A 24,792-nucleotide genomic window follows, 5' to 3' on the forward strand; every position below is an offset into this window, starting at 1 on the left:
TTCTTGGTCTCTGTCTCTCCCTTTCTCTGTGAACTCTGGCTTTCAAATTATATATTATATATTTTTTAATTGAAAAATGTGACTAGTGTACCTGAAAAATTGAATTTTTAGTTTTGTTTCATTTCAATTAATTTAAATAGGCATTGGGGTGCAGTGTGTTGAGCTGCCACCTACATCCCATATGGGTGCCTGTTGAAGTCCCTGCCTGCCCTACTTTCTATCCAGTTTCCTGCTAATGTGCCTGGGAAAGCAGCAGAAGATGGCTCAAGTGCTAGGCACTCTGCTGCCCATGTGGGAGACCTGGTTGGAGTTCCTGGCTCCTGGCTCTGATCTGGCCCAGCCCAGCTGTTGTGACCATTTGAGGAGTGAACCAATAAGATTTCTTCCTCTGTTTCTCCCTCTCTCTGTAACTCTGCCTTCCAAAAAGAAATAAAATCAATCTTTTTTTTTTTTGACAGGCAGAGTAGATAGTGAGAGAGAGAGAGAGAGAAAGGTCTTCCTTTTGCCGTTGGTTCACCCTCCAATGGCCACCGCGGCCGGCGCATCGTGCTGATCCGAAGCCAGGAGCCAGGTGCTTCTCCTCGTCTCCCATGCGGGTGCAGGGCCCAAGCACTTGGGCCATCCTCCACTGCCTTCCCGGGCCATAGCAGAGAGCTGGCCTGGAAGAGGGGCAACCGGGATAGAATCCGGCACCCCGACCGGGACTAGAACCCGGTGTGCCGGTGCCGCAAGGCGGAGGATTAGCCTGTTAAGCCACAGCGCCGGCCCAAACAGAGATTCTTCACCTGGAATTTTTTTAATAATTTTTATTTTTTTGACCAGCAGAGTGGATAGTGAGAGAGAGAGAGACAGAGAGAAAGGTCTTCCTTTTTGCCAATGGCCGCTGCGGCCGGCGCATTGCGCTGATCTGAAGCCAGGAGCCAGGTGCTTCTCCTGGTCTCCCATGCGGGTGCAGGGCCCAAGCACTTGGGCCATCCTCCACTGCCTTCCCGGGCCACAGCAGAGAGCTGGCCTGGAAGAGGGGCAACCGGGATAGAATCTGGCGCCCTAACTGGGACTAGAACCCAGTGTGCTGGCGCCGCAAGGCGGAGGATTAGCCTGTTAAGCCACAGCGCCGGCCTAATAAAATCAATCTTTAAAAAAAAAAAAAAAAAAAAAACTTTGAAAAAGGAACTAGTTGCTACTGTATTGGACAAATCAGCTCTAAACAACCCTTTTAATTCATTTTATAGATGAGAAAAAAAAAAAAAAAAACAACCAGGTTTAGAGAGTTAAGTAATTTGCCAAGGATGGCCAGTGCTGTAGTGACAGCCGGGCTTTGTCTGCGTCCATGCTTCCTGCCTCTTGAGCCGTCTCTCCACTGGAAGGTGGGGTCCATCTGTGCTGTCGTTTTTACAGAATTGTTCTGTGGATGTACTCACAATACCATGTGTGGGTATGCGATGCACACTGAAATAAATGGTGAACTCCCAGCTGCTCCTCTTCCGATCCAGCTCTCTGCTAATGGGAAAGCCGTGGAAGATGGCCCAAGTGCTTGGGCCCCTGCACCCTCATGGGAGACCCGGAAGAAGCTTCTGGATTCAGATCGGCTCAGCTCCAGTAATTGTGGCCATTTGGGGAGTGAACCAGAGGATAGAAGACCTTTCTCTCTGTCTCTCCCTCTAAAATAGATAAATAAACCTTAAAAAAAGAAAAAAAAAAAACAAATACAAATGTGTAGTGATATGGAAATAGACGTTTCATATATCTTTAAGGCAAAGCAAACTTCAGAACGTTTGTATAGTGTGATCCTTTTTAGTTTTAGTTCTATGTGTATGGGAAAACATTCGGGAGGATACACTCATGCTAGACTGTAGACTTAGATACAGGGGAGTGGAGGCCTTTGGACTGTATACACACCCCCGTGTGTCTTACGTTTCTACAATGAGCAAATGTTTTCAGTGTTTTATTTAAAGGTATCTCGGCCTGAGAAAGGAGTCTGAGTTCCACTCACAGATGCAGCATTTAGCTAAAAATAACTTCAAGGGCTTACCCTCTTCTTAGCCTCTTAGACGCTTTCTCTGTTCAAAAATAAATGAATAAATAAATAATTTTCCTTAGTTCTCAAGTGTTCTGGTGGGGATGGCTACTTTTATAATCAAGGAAATTAACACACGTCTCTAGATTGTTTTATGAGGAAGTTGCACTGGGTCCTAAGACTCCTTCCAGCTCTAACACCTAAGACTCTCTCTTCTCAGAGATTTTGAAATTAAAGGGGGAAAACTGATGTCCGTCTAAGGTACTAAGTGTCTGAAGGTGCCTGGCAGTGCTCTCAGCCGTGGCTGAGAGGGAGCTGTGTGGCTCCGTGGGCCACTGCGCGCCCTTTCAGCTCTGGAAACCTTGCTTCCCGGTGCCCTGATTTGCCTGCCTTGGGGAGGCGGAGAGAGGGCCAGGCCCCAAAGGCACTGGGATCCGCCCCCCCAGCAAGGCTGCTGGGCTTGCTCCAGGCCCAGACAGAGCGACTATTTATGTGGTGGGGTTGAAGGATCGGCCTCCCTCCAAGAGCACATGCGTCCTGGTGTGGTTGATGTGTCTGCCTGCTGCTGCTGCCTGCTCCTCTGCTCCCAGAAAACATTTGAGAACACATTTCTCCCTAGAGTTTGAACCGCAGGCCAGGATGCAGGGGCCTGTGTTCTTCTCCCTTCTGGCCAGGATATGCTAACCTGAGCCTGGCCAGACCTTCCTCCTGGGGCTTCCCTTGAAAGGGGCTGCTTCCACACAGTGGCTGCGGGGAACTCGGTCCAGGCATCCGGGCTTCCAGAGTCTCACCACGCTGACCGAGCCGCCCTCACCGTCCTCGCCTGTCTGGTCTCATCTCACCCACCATCCGAGTCGTCCTGTACCGGTCCAGCCTGGGTGTGATGTCCTTCTTGGTAGAGGACTCCACACAAGCCTGGCACACAGCCAGATCCGTGCCCACTTTGTCAGCTTCCGCAGGCAGGCCCAGTGCCCCATGTCAGTCTTTGGCCAGCACGCCATCAGAGCAGGTGACCCAGTCCATCCGCCCTCAGTGTGTGCAGAGGGCAGCTCCAAGCAGGGCCACTGGGTTGCACAACTCTGGGGTGTGGGTGGCATTTATAGAGATAGCACTGTATGTGGCGTACATGGTCCTGGCCCTGGCCCAAGCCCAGCCCCACCTGAGACCCACACATGGACAGTGAGTCCCTCAGCACATCAGATTGTCACTGGGCAAAGTGCTCCCTGAGGACCTGCTGGGCGCTGGGCCGGAACCTCCCGGGCAGGGTGCACACCTGGGCAAGGCAGCGTGAGAGGCGCTCTCTGTCGGTCCTCATGGACCCTGCACCTTCCCAACTGCGGGACTTTACGGCTCTCTCTCTGCATTTCTGATTGTGGGGGGGGGATTTTCTTTCTGTAGTTGCAGAGCTACTTTGCTGCATGTGAGGATGAGACCCCCGCCATCCGGAACCACGACAAGGTCCTGCAGCGGCTGTGCGAGCACCTGGACCACGCCCTGCTGTATGGGTGAGTGGGGGGCCGTGAGGAGCCCCCAGGGAGAAGCGCCTGAGCTTATCTTATCTGCCTGCTATTTCTCCTTTCCCCTCGCCCCACTCGCCCCACTCCGCTGGGCCTCAGGCTGCCTGTCTTATCCGTGTGAAGCATCTCAGGACAGACATAAGCAAGGAGGGGCAGACTAGCCACCAATGAAGCGGTTGGGCAAAGGCGCATTGGTTGCATGCGGGACCCGCAGGGGATCCAGTGCTCCCCGAGCTCACTGCTGGCACATAGGCTGCTGGGACCGCTGGCTGCAGCCTCCTGGAGCGGCCCCATCCGGTCACAGCAGCTCCTGTCCTGTTTTCGCAGCCTGCAGGACCTCTCCTCTGGCTACTGGGTACTCGTGGTGCATTTCACCCGGAGAGAGGCCATCAAGCAGATTGAAGTGCTGCAGCACGTGGCCACCAACCTGGGACGCAGTGAGTAGCCAGCGAGACGTGGGGCAGGGACAGCTGCCTCCCCGTGGGTGGCTCGGGGCTCAGATCAAGACTGGGGTCAGCCCCAGAAGGCTGATGGCTCGTGGTACCCAGAAAGTGGGGTGTTCAGGTGCCAGCGCCCTCCTCAAGGCCTCCGCTCCTGCCTGTGCAGCTTGTCGGCTGTCTGGTGGGATGAAGGGTGCTGGGCTCCTTCGTCCCCGCCGAAGCACAGGAGGCAGAAGGCTCTGCACGGCCTTCTCTCGCTGTGTCCTGGCCACCACAGGCGGGTGTGTGTCTGGGGGTATTGGTACCCCAACAAGCGAGAAGGCTGTTGGTCCCCTCACTGCTCTTTCTTTCTTGCTGCCTTCGCTCGGCAGAAGGAAGCCAGCACGCGGCCGCACCTTCCCTCCAGTTACTCCTGCCTTTGTTTGCAGGCCGGGCCTGGCTGTACCTGGCCCTCAACGAGAACTCCTTGGAGAGCTACCTGCGGCTGTTCCAGGAGAACCTGGGCCTGCTGCACAAGTACTACGTCAAGTGCGTGTCTGGGATGGTCTCTCGCTAGCCCCAAACACCCCTGGAGCCGCATCCCAAAGACTCGTCCCGGACGCAGCCACCACGGCGTGTCACCTTGGAGGTCCAGTCTAGTATTTGTACTGAGGACCTGTCTGTGATGGCCCCAGCGCCCTCAGAGACTCACTGGCAGTGTGGTGGCTTTGGCCAGGAGCACCGGTGTCCAGCCCAGGCTCCTGTCTGCAGAGTGGTTGGTGCTCTCTGCCGCCGCCTGGTTCTCTACTCAGGCCTCAAATCTGACCCCAGTGCCCAACCTTTGCCTGAGCCTCTGCTGGGGTTGCTGCAGGGACAGAATATCCATAGCAGCAACCGAGAGCCTGATGAGCCTTGTGCTAACGGGCCATCCACCAAGACGTGGGCGGGAGAGGGCAGTGCGGCCCCCAAACCAGCAGTCATGCAAGGAAAGGCTGGGGATGTCACAAGTTCAGTCTCAACACAGGTGGCCTGTTGTTGAGAGCAGGTCAAGCTGCTAAGTAGACTCAGAGCACGTCGTCACTTCCGTGTCTCGCAGGAACGCCCTGGTCTGCAGCCACGATCACCTGACTCTCTTCCTGACCTTGGTGTCTGGGCTGGAGTTCATCCGCTTCAACCTGGATCTGGTGAGACACCGCGGCTCCTGCTGCTGGTGGGAGACCGGGGGTGGGGGCGGGGTGGTTCCCCTGTCAGGTCCTTCTCTTGGAGCGTCTTTGGTGTTTGCTCAGGTGGGGGAAGCACTCATGGCCGCAGAAGTGAGTGTGAGGGAAGCGAGTCCCTCTGGTACATGGCAGGAATTCTGTGTTCAGGTGACCTCTCTCTGGTGCCCTGTCCAGCTCGGGGCAAAGCCACCTCGCCTGGCGAATCTTAGCCAGAAGGTCAGCTTCGTTCTAGGATATGAGAGCTTAAGATGGGACTCGGCAGGCTCTTCCGTGTGCTTCCTGGGGTTCTGACAGACGTCACCACTTCCACACTTCCCAGCTGACGTGTTCCTGGTCTCCCTCTTCCCGTCCTCACGCCTCCTTCGCTGTCACACACTGCATGGGGCCCCCAGTGGATGCCTGAAATGGTGGACAGTACAGAACCCCATGGACACTATGCTTTTTTCTATACATACATTCATAACTATGATAGAGTTTAATTTATAAGTTAGTCACAGTAAGAGATTGGCAATAAAATAGGACAACTATAACAATACACTTACTTAAAACTTACGAATTATTTATTTCTGGAATTTTCCATTTACTATTTTTAGACTGTGGTTAACTGTGGAAAATTAAAACTGCAGAAAGTGAACCAGTAGATAAGGGGGAGGGGCTGCACAAATTCACTCTTGGCTCCAAAGCACCTCCCACGCCTGGGCCCTTCAGAGGGCTATGGCTGCTCTCTCCTATCCCATCACCTTCCCGGGGCACGACCCCAGCAGCAAAGACTGGAAAAGGAACTTGGCTATCAGTGGAAATGGGAGAAAGTGAGTGATTCTCACAGTGAGAGAGATGGAGGCAGTATTGGAGGGTATAGCTCTGTCATCTCATCAGCCCGAAGACCATGGCTCTAACAGCAAAACCACTCACATGACTCTTGGTTTTTTGTTTTTGTTTTAAGATATATTTATTTGAAAGGCAGTGTTACAGAGAGAGAGAGGAGAGACAGAGAGCTGCTTCATATGCTGGTTCACTCCCCAGATGGCTGCGATGGCTGGGGTGGGGTCAGGCCGAAGCCAGCAGCTTCTTCCAGGTCTCCTATGTGGGTGCAAGGGCCCAAGCACTTGGGCCATCTTCTGCTTTCCCAGGGACATGAGCGGGAGCTGGATCAGAAGTGGAGCAGCTGGGACTCAACCCAGCACCCATATGGGATGCTGGCATTGCAGGCGGTGGCCTCACCTGCTATGCCACACCAGTGGTCTCTCACATTACTCCTTTTAGCACTTTATCTCTGGCCTTAGTGCTTTATGCTTGTTGATTTCCCAAAGGAAAAGGAGCATGGGGGCTTTGGCAGAGCAGGCCTGTGTCTTCCAGTCCTGGGGAGACCTGCTGTTGTCTGTGCAGGTCCTGCCTTCTGGCCCACCTGAAGCCTCCACTGAGTGCCCTCCCCGTTCTCTCCCCAGGATGCCCCCTACTTAGACCTGGCCCCCTACATGCCTGACTACTATAAACCGCAGTACCTGCTGGACTTTGAAGACCGCCTTCCCAGCTCGGTCCACGGCTCAGACAGCCTGTCCCTCAATTCCTTCAACTCCGTCACCTCCACCAACCTGGAGTGGGACGACAGTGCGATCGCCCCATCCAGTGAGGGTAAGTGGCCCAGGGCAGCAGGGAGCCAAGCCTCTGCCCCGAGACAGACCTGGCTGGGGAGCAGCTCTCTTGGCCGGTTTTGGTCTGGCGGCAGAAATTTGCTTTGAACAGGGCTGGCCATTTCCCACAGTTTCATTTCCTCAGAGTCCCTTTCATGGCTTAAAAAAAGACAGATTCCAAGCACAAAAAGCCAAAACAAGATTTTGTGCACACTGGGCCCTCCTCCAGAGGCTCTAGTCACATGTCAGGACGATTCTCTGAGCGAGGAGGGGTGGTTGCGCCCGTCACATTGGAGACTGAAGAATAATTTGTTGGGTATTCTGTGTCTCCGTGAACCACTCATGGGGGCAGCCTGGTTTGTTCAACCTCTGGCCTCGCTGTTCATTTATAAAACTGGCCATTCTCCTCCTGCATCGCCTGTGGGAAGCTGACATCTTCATGACTTCGCCCCCTCACCTCCAGGGAAGGGGGTCCAGGCACAAGTTCAGTCCCCAGGTTCCCTAGAATTGCCTCAGCCTTGAGACCCTGGCCTTCCTCAGTGTGTACTTCTGTTTGTGCCTTGGGTTGTACGTCCCCGCGGAAGGGGGTCACGTGCAGACTTGCTGTTAGGAAGACCTGCCTTCCTCTGTGTGCCAGAGGAGCCTGGCGCTCGGTCTCCTGGGTTGGGCCCAGGGGCTGTCTCAGAGAAGTCAGGGAGCTGAGCTCTGGGGAGCAGTCAGACCACCCCTCAGTGGGGGTAGACCCACCCTGCCCCTGCAATTTAGGTTGAACTACTGGAGAGGCAGCGTTGTACAGAGGAGGAGAGAAAGCAAGGTCAGGTTCAAGGGAGCCCACATATCTGTCAGAACCTGGTTCTAGGTTAGAAAGGGATTGCCCCCAGGGCTTCCCAGCAGCGCAGAGGCCCCTGGGCCAGTGCCCAAGCTGAGAAATTCCCCTGCGGCCACCTGAGAAAAGGTAGAAAGTTCAAGGTTTCCTCTCTCGTGTTCTCCCCACGTCTCACCCCGTTGCCCCCGCCCTCCCTGCCCTCCACTGCCTGTGTTTCTAATCTCCAGTTTTGTCCCTCGTTTTTGTAGATTATGATTTTGGAGATGTGTTTCCAGCAGTGCCGTCCGTACCCAGCACAGACTGGGAAGGTGGGACAGAGTCGCTGTGACCCTTTTCCTGTTTTGCAACGTTTCCATGCCAAGCTTGCTGCATGTGGGATCAGCTCCTTATTGTTTATAATACCGTCCATGATCGTAACAAAGCTGAGCCTGGCGTTCTAGATGGAATTCTGCCGCAGGAGAGCTTGGCCTTCAGCTCTAGGTGAACCCCTTCTCACAGTGCAGGCTGCCGCCTTTGGGCAGTGGCCGTGGGCGGTCACTAAGTGACGCATTTCAGGGGACAGCGGATCACCCTTCGTGATCCTGATGCCACTCGATCACCCGAGCTACTCAGGGAAGTGCTCCTGACCCAGTGAGCAGACTTGTTCCAGAAGCCGTGCCTTCAACCACGCGGGTTGTCAGTGCCTTTAGGTCAGACGAGTGCCAAGGAGGAAGAGAGAGGCCTTGGCTCCCTCTGACCGTTCCTAATGGAGGAGGCCGCGGCCACCTGAGCACAGCGCCCAGCACAGCTGAAGCTTCCCACGGGAAGACTTGAGGCAGATTAGAATGAAATCTGCCAGCCCCTCGCCCTGTCTTCCAGGCAGCAGCAGTGCTTGGCCTTTTTTTTTTTTTTTTTTTTTTGCCTGGAACTCCACTCTGGGCTTGTATAAATTAATTAAGCTAGTCCCCATGTTGCCATGGTTACCCAAAGCAAAGCGTCAACTTTCGATGAGGTGAATGCCCCTCCCTAAACCTGAGGCCATTCCAGTTCCCCTTATGAAGGAGCTCCTGCTCTGGGGGCCACCTGCACCCCAAGGAGGAGCACTGCCCCCCAGCAGAGGCCACCTCTCAGCAGTGAGTGACAGATGGTCTGTCCCAAGTCATGGGACAGATGTGTGACCCATGTGTGTGACCCCGCTTGACTTTGAAGAAAACGAGATACGGCGCTGGGGGAAGTGACGTATCGCGTCATTTGGCCGAGGGATCTCGCCCGAAGCTCCCGCACGTCAGGTGCCTTTGCCTGAATGCCAGAATTCCATCGTGACGTCGCCTGTCCTCTCAGTCGCTCTCCTGGCAACACACGCGCTGGGCGTTGGTCTCCGCTGATTCTAACAACTAACCCCTCCCGACGAGCCTGGTGCGGCCCCGGACAAGCGGCACTGCAGGGCCCCCGGGGCCTGAGAACTAACAGCTCAGTTGCACTGCTTGTGCAGGCCAGGCTGGGCCCCAGGCAGGCTGAGCACAGTTCGGCAGCTCCCCTGGGAAGCTTGGCCCTCTCCTTGGGCCCGGGGGCCAGCACCAGACTCTGGGTCCTCTTGTAGGGGTTGGGTGCCCTTCCCACGGTCATTGGCTTCGTTACGGAGCTGGTAGGTGCTCAGCCTCAGCACCTACCACATCCAGAGGCTGCCCATGCCCCTTGGGATTCCTCCCCTGAGCAGCTGCAGGGGCAGAGGGGACCCCGGGGGCTGGGACCACACCGTGTGGGCTCTGAGAGGAGCCCTCTGGGCCTGAGGAGCTTTTGTGCATCTGAGAAGTAGGCCTCCGGGTCCCGGGAGATCTGAAGACAGTCCTCTGTGTCGCCAGCGTTTCCTGGCAGAGCTGTAGTTGCTTTTAGCCCCTCCTCCATCCTGACAGTAAAAGGCGATGTGCTTATGTGCTTTTCCTAAATGGACGGTGTGCTGGTTGGCAGACAACTGCCCTGCGGCTCCAAGACCCACCAAGGAGCTGGCAGCCGAGTGGGCTCTTCCAGAGGGGCTGTGGCAAGCGCGTTCGCCACATCTCTTCTGAGCAGATAATGGCCAGCAAGACACACACACGGGCAAGTGGAGCATGAGAGCCTGTGTCTCTGGCCATTAACCTTCACCGGGCAGCTCCCTGAGCTGGGGCTCTGTTCTGCCTGGGTGGCTCCATCTGCCCCGATACCTGCTGCTGCTCCCTCCTGTCCTCCTGTCCCTGTGACCTGGGTGTACTGGGGGGCTCCTCTGTAGGGGCAGCGTCATCCCCCCACCTTCTCCCCAGGTGGAGCCAGGGGAGAGGGTGTGACCTGGAGAGGATGGTCAGCAGGCTGAGGCCGGAAGGAAGTCGAGCTCTCGGCACCACCCTTGCAGGTGCTGGGGGGATGTCGGCGAGAGGCAACATCCTCTGAGCGGCTCACGAGGCTCCCTGGGGGCAGCCCCTCGCACCCTCCCCTTCGCCCCCCATTCCTGCTGCCCACCCGTCATCTCGGCTCTCCCTGTGTTCTGAGCTTCCCCCTGCCCCCCCCCCCCCCCGGCCTCTGTAGCTCTGCCTCCCGCTCTGTGTCCCTCATCTTCTCCGAGCTCCTCCTGTTTTTGTCTCCCTCTGTGTTCCTTTCTGTCTGCCTCTGCAGGGCCCCTCAGAGGACTTGCGGATCTCAGCCCCGCTGCTGGGGTGTGGGGCTGCAGGGGCTGCTCATCCTCCCACTCCCTGACCGGCGGGGGCGGGGCTCTAAGATTAACTGAGAGGTGTGCACCTGTCTCCTGTCTCCTCTGTGGCTGCAGCCACCCTTAGTGGCAAGATCACCATCCTTAAGGGACTTGAGCCTGGAGGCAGCTTCACTCGGGGTGCTCAACACAAACTTGGCCGAATAGTGCTGTGGAGGTCCCCCGCAGTGGAGTGATGACAGCCCCCCCCCCCAGTACTCCTAAAGCACAAGTCCCACATCCTGTCGGACTGGGGCACCTGCTCTTGAAGCAGGGTTTCCCTGGGAAAAAGCACCTGCTGAGGTGAGGAGCCGCTGGGGGCGGCGGTCTCTGACGGGCAGTCTCCTGTCTCCTTTCCCTCCCAGATGGAGACCTCACAGACACCGTCAGCGGTCCCCGGTCCACGGCCTCCGACCTGACCAGCAGCAAGGCGTCCGCCAAGAGTCCCACGCAGCGCCACAACCCCTTCAACGAGGAGCAGGCAGAGACCGTGTCCTCCTCCGACACCACCCCTGTGCACAGCGCCTCGCAGGAGAGGGAGGAGCCCCAGGCCCTGGACCCGCCGGACAGCTGCACAGAGCTCGAGGTCATCAGGTCAGGAGCTGGACATGAGCCTGCTGTCCGTCCTGTTCGCCCCGTCTTCCTCTGTAGTCCAGGGCACTTTGCAGCTTCTCTGAGGACAGTTGGGCATCCCCCTGGAGACGAGAAGTAGCTCCTCCTCCTGCTCACCTGCAGGAGTTGTGGGTGTGTAAGATTGATTGATTTCATTTGAAAGACAGTGATACAGGGAAACAGAGAGATCTGCATCTCCTGGTTCCCGCCCCAGATGTCTGCAACAGCCAGGCCTGGGTCAGGCTGGAGCCAGGAGCCGGAACTCCATCCGGGTCTCACACGTGTCAGGGACCCAAGTACTTGGCTTCATTCACTGCCTCCCAGGTACATGGGCGAGAAGCTGGATTGGAAGTGCCGAATGGCCAGGACTCAAGCCAGGCACCCCAGTAAGGGACGCAGGCATCCCAAGTGGCAGTTTAGCCCTCTGCACAGGGGCCTGCCCCTCAGGCAGTTCTTTGAGCAAGAGAAGTCGGAAGGCCTGAATGTGGGGCTGATGGGGCAGAGCTGGTTAAGCCACTGCTTGGGACACAGGCATCCCCTAGAGTGCTGGTTTGGGTCCCACCTGCTCCACCTCTGATCCCGCTTCCTGTCTGGGAAGGCAGTGGAAGATGTCCCAAGTACCCTTGGGGGAGCCCGACCTTGTGAGCTCAGGCTGCGATGAAGTACCAGAAGCTGCTGGCCTTGAAGGGCACAGCTCCATTCCCCACGCGTGGGACCTAAAGGCCGAACTCGGGGCGCTGCCTCCTGCCACCTCACCGTGTCCTAGTGCGGTGGAGGCGGAGCGCTCTGGGGTCCTGGGGTCCCATTCGTGCAGGCTCCTCCTGCCGCAAGCCCCACCGTTTGACACAGTCACACCGGGGTTAGGGCTTCAGCGTAGGATCTGGGGCAGCCCCAGAGGTGGGCAGCGTAGGCAGCAGCCACAGCGCCTTCTCGCGCCGTGGCCCGGCTGCCAGGGCATCTGGTCCATCTAGAACGAGAAAACGCCTTCAGGCTGGACTTGTTCCTGGGGGAATTCTTGGAAGTCAGTGAACACTCTCTGAGATTTGTACCAGTTCTGGTTCAGCCTGGCTCATTGGAAGAAAAGTATCTTTGTTCATAAGGACAGGGAAATGGGGGGTGGGGGGTGGTGACACACTGAGATTTGCCCAGAGCCCTCCTTGGCCCCGACCTCCCCAGGGACCAGAGCCAGGAGGCTCACCCCACAGGCTGGTCCCAGGCCTGAGCAGCTTAGCCAGGTTCAGTCCACCGACCTGGGGTCAGGAGTTTGAGCCCAGAAAACCCTGAGTGAATTTCTGGGGGACTTCGCCGTGGTGACAGCTAAGGGGCAGTGAGGTCTGCCCAGGTTCCCTTGCCCATATCCTCAGGTGAGGGCTGGCTGACTGCGGGGCCATGGACTGACCAGCCACAGCCCAGCTTCTTCCTCAGTGGCTATAGCCGGCTGCATCGCTTCAGGAGCTGGGGACCGCAGGACCTCTCAGGTTCCTCTGCTGCTGCCCACTGCCTCTTTCCTGCCATCCCCAGCCCCTGCGCCCTGCATCTGCCAGCACTAGGGACCCCAGGGGCCTCAGCCTGTCACCTAGCACGGGCTAGGTCCACGGAGGCACTGGCCACACCCTCGGAGGTCACATGCCCAGGACCCCCTGTCAGACCCCGCCCGGTCTCCCTCAGTTCTGGGCACTCACATGTAACGTCCGGGCCCCCACTGCTGTTCCAGGGTCACCAAGAAGAAGAAGATGGGCAGGAAGAAGAAGACCAGGCCGGATGAGGAAGCTAGTCCCCTCCACCCGGCCTCCAGCCAGCAGCAGTGCGCCGGGCCGGGGGCAGACGACAGCCTTAGCAGCCCAGGCCTTGGGCAGGACTCCGCAGACACCACCCTGGCTTCCCCCCAGGACGAGGGCGAAGGGCCCAGCAGCACGGCTGAGAGCAGTGAGCGCTCGGAGCCCGGCCAGACCGGCTTGCTCATCCCTGCAATGGACACGTCCATGGAGCGCCTGGGCCCGCCCCTGGGGGAGGTCATTGGCCAGCTCGACGGGCAGCTGGACCCCAGCAGCTGGGGCCCCCACACGGAGCCCCCAGACCAGTCCTTTCGGACCGGCTCCCCCGGGGGTGCCCCGGAGAAGCCGCCATTTTGCGACTTTAGTGAGGGGCTTCCAGCCCCCATGGACTTCTACCGTTTTACCGTCGAGAGTCCAAGCACTGTTACATCAGGTGGTGGCCACCATGACCCTGCAGGGCTTGGCCAACCGCTGCATGTTCCTGGTGGCCCTGCGGCTGCTGGCCAAGAAGAGGGAGGAGGAGGAGAGGGACCGCCGTCTCGGCCCCTAGAGGATGCCCCAGGGGAGGTCCAGGAGCCGGAGACCCAGGGACAGCACGGCCACTCAGCCCCGCTCAGCGAGGAGCCTGTGCCGGGGCAGGAGCCTAGGACCCAGGAGGTTCTTTGCCAGCCCAAGCGGGAGCAGCCCAGCCCATGTCTGAGCAGCGCCGAGGACTCGGGGGTGGAGGAGGGGCAGGGGAGCCCTTCTGAGGTGCCGCACTCGTCAGAGTTCAGGTGAGCAAGACGGCAGCTGTTGCGAGGGCCCCCCGCCCGCGAGGCAGGGCTCAGGAGCCTCCCCCTCCCGACAGAGCATCGTAACTCCCAGCAGACCTGGCCTGGGCGAGCTCTTGCCCCCTCACCTTGGCTCCTGGGGAAGGTGGAGCCGCTACACGCCGGCCCGGCCCTGACCCTCGTCCTCCCCATGCGTCTCCCTCCCCAGAGTAGACAACAATCACTTACTCCTGCTGATGATCCATGTGTTTCGAGAAAACGAAGAGCAGCTGTTCAAAGTAAGCCCAGGAACTCGGGCCAGGGCGGGCAGGCAGGGCCAGTGGCCGCCGCGAGGGGCGCCCGCGCCTGACCTGTGCGCCTTGGCCCCTCAGATGATCCGGATGAGCACCGGGCACATGGAGGGGAACCTGCAGCTGCTGTACGTGCTGCTCACCGACTGCTACGTCTACCTGCTGCGGAAAGGTGCCTGCACCACGGGGGGGTGGGGGGGGCAGAGGATGAGCGCCCCCACCCCCTGAGTGGGGCGTGGTGATGCAGGGGTACCCAAGGAAGGTGTGGCTGTCTGCCCAGGGACCCCTCCGTGAACCCTGTGTTCCTCCCACTCTGTCATTGCAGTTCTCAGGGCAAGGGGGTCCCCTCTGAGAGGGGGCCAGGCCTTGGAAAATGGGGTCCAGGAGGAGGAGAGGTCAGTGGGGTAATAGGTATTGGGGTCTCGTCTCTCAGGGGCCACAGAGAAGCCATACCTGGTGGAAGAGGCTGTTTCTTACAATGAACTTGATTATGTGTCGGTGAGTTCTGGTCGGAAGCTGGTGCACCTGCTGTAGACACAGGGCTTCCTGGGCCACCTGCCCTTAGCTCCAGTCAGGTACATCCCCTGTCCCAGCCCCTGGAGCCGGGCACCAGCCTGACTCAGGCTTCCGTGTGCGAGACGGGACTGGGACCTGAGTCTGAGGACGCCTCTCCCTGCGCCGGGTTTCTGACTGTGCCTCTCTGGCTCAGTCCTCAGGCCTTGGTGGCTTTATTCATGGTGACCCCGGGATGTGCTTCCTCCCGCCCCAGCCAGCGCTCAGTCTGGCCATGCAGCCCCCCACCCCGCGCCCCCGCCGGGTGGCCGCCAAGCCCTTTGTACATGTCGGGCTTGGTTTCCGGCAGGTTGGCCTCGACCAGCAGACGGTGAAGCTGGTGTGCACCAACCGCAGGAAGCACTTTCTGCTGGACACAGCTGACATGGCCCTGGCTGAGTGAGTGACCGGCCCACCGCCCACCCCCCAGGACGGGAGGATCAGCCTCTTCCCCGGGGGTGGTCGTGGAGAAAACGTGTTCCCTCTGGAGCTTGCGGTCGGTCAGAGGCAGGAGAGTGGGCAGTCAGCAACCCACTGAGTCATGAGGTCAGCCCAGATGACCTCAGCCCCTGTGACCTACAGAGGGGAGGGGTGGCGTGAGTCTTCCCACGGCGAGGAAGGCACAGGGCCATGCTGCGCTGGCAGGCCCGCCAGTGCTTAGGTGTGGTGAGGCCCTCAAGACCGCATTCTCAGGGCCTGCGGACCTTGTCCAGTCTTCCCTCACAGCCAAGATCTATGTCCCTTTGGCCTTTTCCAGTTACCGTTTGATGACCATGGACACGTACCCATCCCTGCCCCTACTACTGCCCTGACCACTGGTTCCAGCCAGGTTCCCTCCCCAAGTTTCTGTGACCCCTGCAGGCCAGGAGCTCTCAGGACAAAGTCCTGTCCAACTGAGGCAGCTCCGTCCCCAGGCCTCCGACCGCAAATGCGCTCCTTGTGCAGGTTCTTCCTGGCGTCGCTGAAGTCAGCCATGATCAGAGGCTGCCGGGAGCCACCCTACCCCAGCGTCCTGACCGATGCCACCATGGAGAAGCTGGCACTGGCCAAGTTTGTGGCCCAGGAATCCAAGTGTGAGGTCAGTCCCTGAGCTGCCACTGCACAGCCAGCCTCGGGGTTGGGGTCAAGTGAGGCGCACGCCTAGGAGGAGCTCCCCTCCCCTGGGCCTCGTCCTCTTCCCTTGTTGGCGCGTGTCCGGAAGCCAGAACCCTCTTGCCGTCTCAGTGGCTGCTCCTGGTGCTGGGCCGTTGTGAACCATGGCCTGGCACAAACCCCAGCCGCCTTGTTTGCTGTCCGCTCCTGCAGGCGTCCACTGTTACCGTGCACTTCTACGGGCTCGTGCACTGGGAGGACCCTACGGATGAGTCCCTGGGCCCCGTGCCCTGCCACTGCTCACCCCCGGAGGGCGCCATCACCAAAGAAGGCGTGCTGCACTACAAGGCGGGCACCTCCTACCTGGGCAAGGAGCACTGGAAGTCCTGCTTCGTGGTGCTCAGGTAGAGCCCAGCAGCTCCCCCACGCCGCAGCGTGGACCTCTGTGGCAGGTCACCACGGAGGGGCCCGAGGAGGAGCCTCCCTTCTAGCCGGGGCTGAGGAGTAGACGCGCCCGGCTGCTAGGGTTTCTGCACAAGCCTGTCCCCCCGGGGACCCAGCACCCCCGGGTGGTCCCGCGGACAACCCCTTAGCCGTGCTTTCCCCATCCCTTCCTTACCCTCCCTCCCTGGCCTTCGTGACCACAGCCTGCGAGGGACCCCTGGGCTCTGGGCCCTGCCTGGCCCCCAGAGTGTGGGACAGGCCTTACCCTTGCCGTGTTGTGCTCCCACAGCAACGGGATCCTCTACCAGTACCCGGACCGCACCGACGTCATCCCCTTGCTCTCCGTGAACATGGGGTGAGTGTCCCAGGAGGTGGGCGGTGCTGGGCAAGGGTTGGGGCCAGGCCTTGCTGCCTGAAGGTCGAGGTTCCAGCTGAGCCCGGGCCTAGAGCTCCTGTTCTCCCTGTGCTGAGATGGCCGAGCCTCAGCAGCCCCATAAGTCAGCCCTGCCGGGTTTGCCGAGGGCCAGCAAGGGTCCCGCTTCCCAGGAAGCTCCTGGCCCGCTGGGAGGTAGACGCACAGAGGTGGTGTGGATCAACACCTGAGTGCCGAGGCTAGACCTCACCCCCGCCCACACCCTGTGTGGGCACCTAGAAAGCTGATGGTGGTTCACAGGGATAAAGGAAAGGGGTGGGGCTGCCACAGCCTTCCCGTGCCCCCAGCCCCCAGGCAGGCCCTGTGTCCGCCCCCGAGGCAGCCCCAGGGGCCCTGGCCGCCTCTGCCTCCTCGCCCCGTTTCACCCCTCCTCCTCTGGCCCAGGGGGGAGCAGTGCGGTGGCTGCCGGAGATCCAACACCACGGATCGGCCCCACGCCTTCCAGGTCATTCTTGCCGACCGGCCGTGTCTGGAGCTGAGCGCCGACAGCGAGGCCGAGATGGCCGACTGGATGCAGCACCTCTGCCAGGCCGTGTCCAAAGGGGTGAGTGCCTGCAGGACGTCCCAGCGTCCATGCCAGTCACGGAGCAATCTGGGGGGCCAAGGGCCTCTGGGGTAGCCCAGGAACAGACCCGGAGATGGGGCCACCAGCAGCCTGGCTCAGCGTCACTGTCACTCCATCCCCACCTACATTCCGAGGTGCCCAGCGCTTGTCAGAGGGGCTGGCTGGGGCCCTGACCGAGGGCCTGGTCCAGACCAGCCCGGGAGGACCAGCTTGCCCATCCCCGCCCCCAATGCTGCAGGTTATCCCCCAGGGGGTCGCTCCTAGCCCCTGCATCCCCTGCTGCCTGGTGATTACCGACGACCGCCTCTTCACATGCCACGAGGACTGCCAGACCAGCTTCTTCCGCTCCCTGGGCACTGCCAGGCTGGCTGACGTCAGCGCTGTCTCCCTGGAGCCGGGCAAGGAGTACTGTGTCTTGGTGAGCAGGGGGGGTGATGGGGGCAGCCCCGCAGAAGGGAAGCCCCATCTGCTCACGGGGCCTGCCTCCCCAGGAGTTCTCCCAGGAAGGCCAGCAGCTGCCCCCACCATGGGTCATCTACCTGAGCTGCACCGCGGAACTGGACCGGTTCCTGTCTGCACTGAGCTCCAGCTGGAGAACCATCTACCAGGTACCAGCTGCCCAGAGCCACTCCCTGCGGGAAGGAGCCCACACCTGCCCTCAGGACCTGCCGCTAGGACCTGGGGACAGCAGCTCAGGGACACACACAAACTTAGGACCCCCAGCAAGTCCGAGTGAAAGCTGAAAACAGAACCCGGAAATACAGTTCCTGATCTCAGCTCGGATCCAAGCCTGGGGATGGTCCTGCGCAGGGCCACTAGGGGCCACCGCCCCTTGGCCAGGTTGAGCCACTCTTGGTATAGCAGGGGAGTCTAGCAGCCTAGAAGTGTTTCCTGGGGAGAGGCCTGGAATCTGGCCAGGGAGGCCTTATGGGTCTGTGGCCACAGCCGAGCCGGGAACCCCCATGGCCACTGGGACTGTGGAGCCTACACCTGCTGCCTGCCCGGCCCCTCAGGTGGACCTCCCCCACAAGGCCATCCACGAAGCCGCCAGCAAGCAGAAGTTCGAGGACGCCCTGAGCCTCATCCACAGCGCCTGGCAGCGGAGCGACAGCCTGTGCCGTGGCAGAGCCTCCCGCGACCCCTGGTGCTGAGGCAGGGCTGGGCAGCACCCCTGGTCGGGGGAACGGGAGGTAGCCGGCCAGCAGGCTCACTGTCAGCCAGGTCAGGCACACTCGGGGCCAGGCCTCCACACCATTCAGCAGTTTGCCCTGCCCGGACAGCAGCACCGCTGTGTGCTGGGGACACTCCTGGGACCTGGCACAGGTGCCCAGCTGGTAGCGACTGCAGGTCGCTGGGCAGAGGGACTGAGCCCTGTGGGCTCTGTGGTCACACGCTCTCCCCCCAGGATGCCGCCTCGGATGGTGACCAGGGGAAAGCCATCTGGGGGCGGGGGAGTGAAAGGACTTCCTGGGGCAGGAGCCCGGGCAGAGGCTCGGGGCCTCCTGGGGACCGTGGGTGCCCAGCTGTCCTTGTTTGTCTCAAGCACTTCCAGCCGTGCAGGGAGGCTGGGACACCTGTGACCATGCATGTGCCCTCGCTCACCCAGCTCCACGCACCGCTGCCGCCGCGCCGGAGCCCAGCGCCTTGGCGGGGCCGCCCGTCCAGGCTGCCACGGGGCCCTGCATGCCACGGCCCTGCCCCCGCCTCCCCCACCCTGCAGTGCCCACAGGACCCAGGGATGAGGAGCAAAGAGCAGGGGGAAGGGGCTGGAGGGGAGCGGAGCCTGCAGCCTGGTGTCCACAGTGACGACCCCTCACCGGCCCCTGCTTGGCTGGAGCCAGGCCCTGCCCGGGAGCTCTGTCAGGAGCCCTCTGGGGAACGGGTCAGGTGGTTTGGGTTTGTTTTTTAAAATAAAATAGACGTTATATTGCCAAGACTGTGCCTGGCCGTCTGTGAGCTGGGTGGGCTGGGTCGAACCCCTTGTCTGCACACATCCTCCAGGGTCTGCTTTGTGCCCTGGGAGTTTCTTGGCCTGACCTTTGCCCTCCCTCTGGGTTCCTGCTGGGGCCGGGGCAGAGGCCACCACAGGCTCCTGCAGGGAGCTGCAGGGCCCCCTTGCCTGCCCACCCAGCCCTGGGCAGCAGCTCCCTGCCGCCCCCGTCTCCACAGCCTGCAGGGGATGAATCCAGACATGTCCAAGCTGTCCCCTGGGGACTGGCCCAAGGATGCCAAGCCTGCCACCCACTTCACACCTGCGAGGACAAGGACACAGGAAGCGGTGGGGTGGAGGCCGCAAAGCTGCGGGGTCCCAGGGGCTGCCGCTCTGCCTCTGACGTCACCTGAGACAGGTGATTCACGTGGCCTGGGGGAGGGGACCACCTTGGGGACAGACGGCGCCCCCAGCAGTGCCCTGCGGTGGGAGTCCCCATCTCCCCAGGCACAGGGGGCCATTTCTGTCCCAGGGCCTGGCCTCCTGCCCCAGCCCGGGAGGTGGGGAGGGCCTGATGGGCGAGCCCTTCCTGGCCAAGCACCTGAAGCCGAAGGCCGCACCCCGAGACCCAGTGGCCCTCACTCTTCATCCCCTAGATTCCGGGAGCCCAAGCGGGGGTGCAGCCCGGCGCCAGGCACCCTCTGCACCTGACTCCTTGCCCTCTCCGTGGTTTCACTTCATCTCCAGCCACCCGCGGTCTCCCACAGAGTAAACGGACAAATTCCAGAAACAGGCAGTTCATTCTTTTTAAACTGTGTGGCATTCTGGGCGGTGTGGGGAGACCTCCCGCCCGGGAGGCACCTTGTCCCTCTGCCGGCGTCACCATACCACGTGCGCCACTGCCCGTGAGCTACTTGGTACCACCGTGGTTGTAGGATCGGCGGTTGTGGGGTATGGTGCTGGTGTCCAGGTTGCTGTCACTCGACTTCGGCAGGGATCGGCTGTGCCGCAGCCGCCTTAGAAGATGAAGTCCCCCTCTTGGGAGAGCCGGAGAGCCAGAGAGCGTGTGCGCTGAGGGTGCCCACAGTGAGGCTAAAGCAGGAACACGTGAGGGGCCTCCAGAGCCTGGGAAAATGGAATCGAAAGACAATTTTATTTTGATGCAAAATAGTTTTAAGACCCATACATGGGATCCATACAAGGCATGCGCTATGAGCGTTTGGAGGACCCCTCCTGGGCATGGGAGCAAAACCAGGTCCCAGGGCCTGTGAGCAGGACCGCAGACTGCAGGAGCCGGGTTGGAAGGCTGAGGCCTGGGAAGGGGAAGCCACACAGGTGGCGGCAGGCAGAGGGAGGGCGGTTGCTGGGTTTCCCTTGCACCCTGTGCCAAGGGCTTCCTGATGTGCTGTCCATGCCCAGGGCCCTGAGCTGCAGCAGGACAGGCTGAGCCAGGGGGAGGCAGGCGGAAGGTGCTGGGACTGACGGGCACCTTCCCCCACCCCACTCACCCTCCAGCACCAAGTGACCTTTCGCCCAGATCCCAGGGTCCAGGCCCGCCCCGGCCAGAGGCAGCTGGGATTGGTCAGAGCCAGCAGGGGTGTGGCGAGTCCCAGGCTCCACTGGCTCTGGCTGAGCTGAGCCAGTGAGTTCCTGAGACTGCCCAGGACCACAGGCTGCCGAGGCCCTGGCCCATCAGGTCCCAGCCCTCTAGACATGGCCCCAGGCCCCCTGGGTCGTCAGTCCTGTGGCCCCAAGGGGGTGCAGACAGCCTAGACGCCACCACGCCAGGGCCCGTGCCGTGCCCTTGACCTGGGCTCGGCCAGCCCCTGGCACCAAGTCCATGGAGACAGTGCCCCCAGCTGTGGACCTGGTGCTGGGCGCCTCGGCCTGCTGCCTGGCTTGTGTCTTCACCAACCCCCTGGAGGTGGTAAAGACGCGGCTGCAGCTGCAAGGGGAGCTGCAGGCCCCGGGCACCTACCAGAGGCCCTACCGGGGCTTGGTGGCCTCGGTGGTTGCAGTGGCCCGTGCAGATGGGCTGTGGGGCTTGCAGAAGGGGCTGGCCGCCGGCCTCCTCTACCAGGGCCTCATGAACGGAGTCCGCTTCTACTGCTACAGCCTGGCGTGCCAGGTGGGCCTCACCCAGCAGCCGGGCGGCACCGTGGTGGCTGGGGCCGTGGCTGGGGCGCTAGGAGCCTTTGTGGGGAGCCCTGCTTACCTGGTAAGTGCATTGTCCTACCCCACCCCATCCCAAGGACTCTGCAGGGGTTGGGCTTAGTGGCCCTGGGTTGGGTGGGGCTGGCAGGTGGGGCTTGGAATCTGTATACTAGGGCCTTGCCCTGACCCTCACTCCTGGGGTCCCTGCCCTGCCAGTCCTCAGCCAGGGGAGGAGGCGAGAGGGTGGCAGGAGAGGAGCTGGCTCGAATCCCGGCTCGCTCGCTTCTCGCCGGGGGCCTGTGTACATCACAAATGAGTGCCGTGCAGTGTGCTGATCAGTCCGGGGTCGTGAGAAGGTTCAATCCCACGGAGGTGCAAGTGCAGGCTGACCCCCAGCCCCGTCAGGCGTGGGGTCACAGTGAGGGACCCTCCACAGGCACTGACCCGACCGGGCTCCGTCCCCAGCCCCTCACCTGCTGTGTCCTCGCAGGTCAAAACGCAGCTGCAGGCCCAGACGGTGGCCGCCATGGCTGTGGGGCACCAGCACCAGCACGCGGTAGGCACCCCCTCCCCAGAGCGTCCTGGGCTGGGCAGGGCTGGTTGGCGGGGCTCCCTGGCTGACCCTGTGCCCTCCCCACAGAGCGTCCTGGGTGCCCTAGAGACCATCTGGAGGCAGCAAGGCCTGCTGGGGCTGTGGCGGGGCGTAGGCGGGGCCGTGCCCCGCGTCATGGTGGGCTCGGCCGCCCAGCTGGCTACCTTCGCCTCTGCCAAGGCCTGGGTGCAGGAGCGACAGGTGAGGGGCGGGCAAGAGTGGGGGTGGGAGTCGCCTGCCTCCTTCCACACAGGGAGCTGCAGGGGTGGCAACAGATGGGCGCTGGGCTGGGGGCTGGGCTCTGCCATCTGAGTGGGGGTCAGCTGGCTCCGTGAAGCTGTGAGGGGCTCAGGGTGGTTGGGGGGGATAATGGTTGTTGGGGACTCGCCTGTTCCAGGGACCCCAGCCTTTCCGGCCCCCTTGGTGCTGGGGGCTGGAAGGGCACCACGTGATCAGCAGGCTCTGGCATCCCCACAGTGGCTCCCTGAGGACAGCTGGCTGGTGGCCCTGGCCGGGGGCATGGTCAGCAGCATAGCCGTGGTGGCTGTCATGACCCCATTCGACGTGGTCAGCACGCGGCTATACAATCAGCCGGTGGATGGGGCTGGCAAGGTGAGCAGGGGCCGGGGTCGGGAGGATGGGCGGCTGGGTCTCCCTCCCACTGGGTGCACACACGCACACATGGGTGCACACACACACGCACACAGGAATCGGGCTGCTTTGCCGAGTGCCAACACAGGTGCTAAGCCCTTCCTCACGGGATCCTATCCCATCCTTTCCTAAAGAGGAGACGCACAGTTGGGGGTGAAGCGTCTCTCCTGGGGTCCCCCAGCTTGTGAGCGGGGAGCCAGGCCTTCCGTGATGCCCCCATTCTGAAGGTGCCTGTGCGCCATCAGCCATGCTGAGCCTCCTGGCCTGGGGCTGGGGCTGCCTGGAGGAAGAGGCCCCCCAACCCTAATGTGGCAGCCTGGAGGCTCATCTGGAGGTGGGGCCTGTTTTTTTTTTTATTTTTATTTTTATTTTTTTTTATTTTTTTTATTTTTTTTTACAGGCAGAGTGGACAGTGAGAGAGAGAGACAGAGAGAAAGGTCTTCCTTGGCCGTTGGTTCACCCTCCAATGGCCGCCGCGGTTGGCGCGCTGCGGCCGGCGCACCGCGCTGATCCGATGGCAGGAGCCAGGTGCTTATCCTGGTCTCCCATGGGGTGCAGGGCCCAAGTACTTGGGCCATCCTCCACTGCACTCCCTGGCCACAGCAGAGAGCTGGCCTGGAAGAGGGGCAACCGGGACAGGACCGGTGCCCCGACCGGGACTAGAACCCGGTGTGCCGGCGCTGCAAGGCGGAGGATTAGCCTAGTGAGCCGCGGCGCCGGCCTATTTTTATTTTTTAAGTGTTTTTATTTACTTGAAAGGCAGAGTTAGAGAGAGGTCTTCCATCTCGCGACCCTGCAGGGCTCCCACATGGGTGCAGGATCGCGAGGACTGGGCCATCTCCCAGTGCTCTCCCAGGCGCATGAGCAGGGAGCTGGATCGGAAGTGGAGCAGCCTGGTCTCGAACTGGTGGCCACATGGGATGCCGGCGCTGCAGGTGGAGGCTTAGCCCCCTGCGCCATGGCGCCAGCCCCCAGGTGGGGCCCTTCCCTGATGGCAGCAGTCTCTCCCGGGTGTGCCCTTGCCGTGACACTCGCCCCACGTCTGTCCCCAGGGCCAGCTGTACAGGGGCCTCGCCGACTGCCTGCTGAAGATCTGGCGGCAGGAGGGCCCCCTGGCGCTCTACAAGGGGCTGGGCCCCGCCTACCTGCGCCTGGGCCCCCACACCATCCTCAGCTTGCTCTTCTGGGATGAGCTCCGCAAGGTGGCCCTGCAGGTCCAGCACCAGCGCGCCTAGGGGGCCCGGAAGGACCGCCCACGCCAGCAGGACTGGCTGTCCCCCGCCGGCCACAGCCCCGCCAGGCCCACCAGCTCTGGGCGCTGCCTTGTGTGCGCTGGGTCTCCACTCCCCAGAGCCTGGCCCAGTGTTAGAATCACTGCGGCAGGTGTGAGAGTCTCCCCGGCGGGGCAACACAGGGACATCCGTGGGTCTGGCCCTGAAACGCGATGACGCCTAAGATCCTTTGCCCCAAGCCAGCTGAGGCCCGGGGTGGGCGTGGGGGAGGGTGACGCTGCTCTGACCAAAGCCACATGGCTCTGAGCGCCAGAGACCGGGCTGGGATTCAGCTCTCGCCACCCTGGAGCTGCACCCTTGGCAATGACTCTGGGGGCCAGGATGACGGCAGCTGCAGCACGGGGCTGGGCCTCACCACCCGTCTGGTGTGGACGCCACCCGTCTGGTTGGTGTGGACGGTGGACAGTTCTCACTCTCTGGAGGCGGGAAGTCCAAGTGCGGGGCTTCAGCAGGGTTGGCGTCCCTGGGCGTGGAGATGCCGCCTCCTCCCGGAAGCACCTGTCCCCAGTCCCGTGGGTCAGACGAGGGTCCTCCTGCTGACCCTGCCTACCCTCTCAGCGCTCCTGTCTCTGTGCAGACCCAGCCGGGGAGGGGCTGGGCCTCTCACACAGGACCGCACAGGCCGGCCCATACGCGGGCAGCCAGGGCTCTGATTGAGGTGGCCAGCACCGTGGGCCTTTGCCCAAGGCCAGAAGACGGGCCCAGCGAAGCAGGTGGCCTGCCCGGGCGGGCTGCAGGGCAGGGCTGGCACTCGGGCCATAGAGGCCCTAGGCTCTTCTCGGGATGGCCACGTTCGTGCCACGGGTGTGCTCGGGAGGCCCGCCCTGACCCAGCGCCTTCCCTGCCGTGCCCCGTGGCCGGGCGGAGCTGCTCCCACGCCCACTGCCTACTGCGCACTCCAGTAAAGTTTTCTATTTTGTTTACGTTCACCATTCCTCTCTGGCGGCTTCATTCACCCCTATCCCCGGTGCCCCACCCCCGGATCCCTCCGCCCCTCGGCGCTCGCTGTCTGGGAAGAGGGTGGGAGGAGGGCGCACCCTGGCTGGCCCAGGTGAAGCCTGCCACCTCGTGGACCCTGGGAGGAACTGCAAGACGAGCCGCCCCAGGGCCTGAGAGATGGCGCAGTGAGTTAGGGATCCCACCACTGCGTGTGGCCCTGGCCGGTCTCAGAAGGGGCGGAGCCAGACTCCAGGCCTGGGAAACCCAGGCTGTGCCGGAAATCAACCTGGGGCTGAGGGCAGAGCCCGTGCGTTACACACACTAAGAGAAGGCAGGACCCAGACCTGGGACTTCAGGAAGGCGTGGTTCGGGG

General features: G+C 61.3%; 2 protein-coding genes across 4 annotated transcripts in view; both read left to right on the forward strand.

Moving 5' to 3' along the window:
* Window positions 1-18,813, forward strand: part of PLEKHM2 (pleckstrin homology and RUN domain containing M2) — a 39,630-nt gene extending 20,817 nt beyond the window's left edge. The window contains exons 2-20 of one of the 2 annotated variants that reach the window (XM_062190477.1): window positions 3,416-3,522; window positions 3,862-3,971; window positions 4,403-4,502; window positions 5,050-5,137; window positions 6,619-6,805; window positions 7,879-7,938; window positions 10,694-10,922; window positions 12,655-13,488; window positions 13,694-13,763; window positions 13,857-13,947; window positions 14,209-14,273; window positions 14,638-14,726; window positions 15,273-15,405; window positions 15,633-15,823; window positions 16,153-16,218; window positions 16,681-16,840; window positions 17,100-17,279; window positions 17,353-17,469; window positions 17,875-18,813. In XM_062190477.1, the coding sequence (XP_062046461.1) occupies window positions 3,416-3,522; window positions 3,862-3,971; window positions 4,403-4,502; window positions 5,050-5,137; window positions 6,619-6,805; window positions 7,879-7,938; window positions 10,694-10,922; window positions 12,655-13,488; window positions 13,694-13,763; window positions 13,857-13,947; window positions 14,209-14,273; window positions 14,638-14,726; window positions 15,273-15,405; window positions 15,633-15,823; window positions 16,153-16,218; window positions 16,681-16,840; window positions 17,100-17,279; window positions 17,353-17,469; window positions 17,875-18,012 (3,015 nt within the window). In that variant the 3' untranslated portion in view covers window positions 18,013-18,813. The remainder of the gene's footprint in view (window positions 1-3,415; window positions 3,523-3,861; window positions 3,972-4,402; window positions 4,503-5,049; window positions 5,138-6,618; window positions 6,806-7,878; window positions 7,939-10,693; window positions 10,923-12,654; window positions 13,489-13,693; window positions 13,764-13,856; window positions 13,948-14,208; window positions 14,274-14,637; window positions 14,727-15,272; window positions 15,406-15,632; window positions 15,824-16,152; window positions 16,219-16,680; window positions 16,841-17,099; window positions 17,280-17,352; window positions 17,470-17,874) is intronic. The other variant, XM_062190479.1, reaches the window with a different exon arrangement.
* A 1,583-nt stretch (window positions 18,814-20,396) lies between these two features.
* SLC25A34 (solute carrier family 25 member 34) lies at window positions 20,397-24,304 on the forward strand. 2 transcript variants are annotated; one of them, XM_062190480.1, is made up of 5 exons: window positions 20,397-21,009; window positions 21,382-21,501; window positions 21,586-21,738; window positions 22,015-22,149; window positions 23,241-24,304. In XM_062190480.1, the coding sequence occupies exons 1-5, from the start codon at window positions 20,632-20,634 to the stop codon at window positions 23,421-23,423; spliced, it is 969 nt and encodes a 322-aa protein (XP_062046464.1). In that variant the 5' UTR covers window positions 20,397-20,631; the 3' UTR covers window positions 23,424-24,304. The 2 variants fall into 2 exon arrangements, with proteins under 2 accessions (XP_062046464.1, XP_062046465.1); XM_062190481.1 differs by having other exon boundaries at window positions 21,436-21,501.
* Window positions 24,305-24,792: the final 488 nt, after the last annotated feature.

Source organism: Lepus europaeus, chromosome 5 (assembly GCF_033115175.1).
Source record: "Lepus europaeus isolate LE1 chromosome 5, mLepTim1.pri, whole genome shotgun sequence".
Classification (NCBI taxonomy): Eukaryota; Metazoa; Chordata; class Mammalia; order Lagomorpha; family Leporidae; genus Lepus; species Lepus europaeus.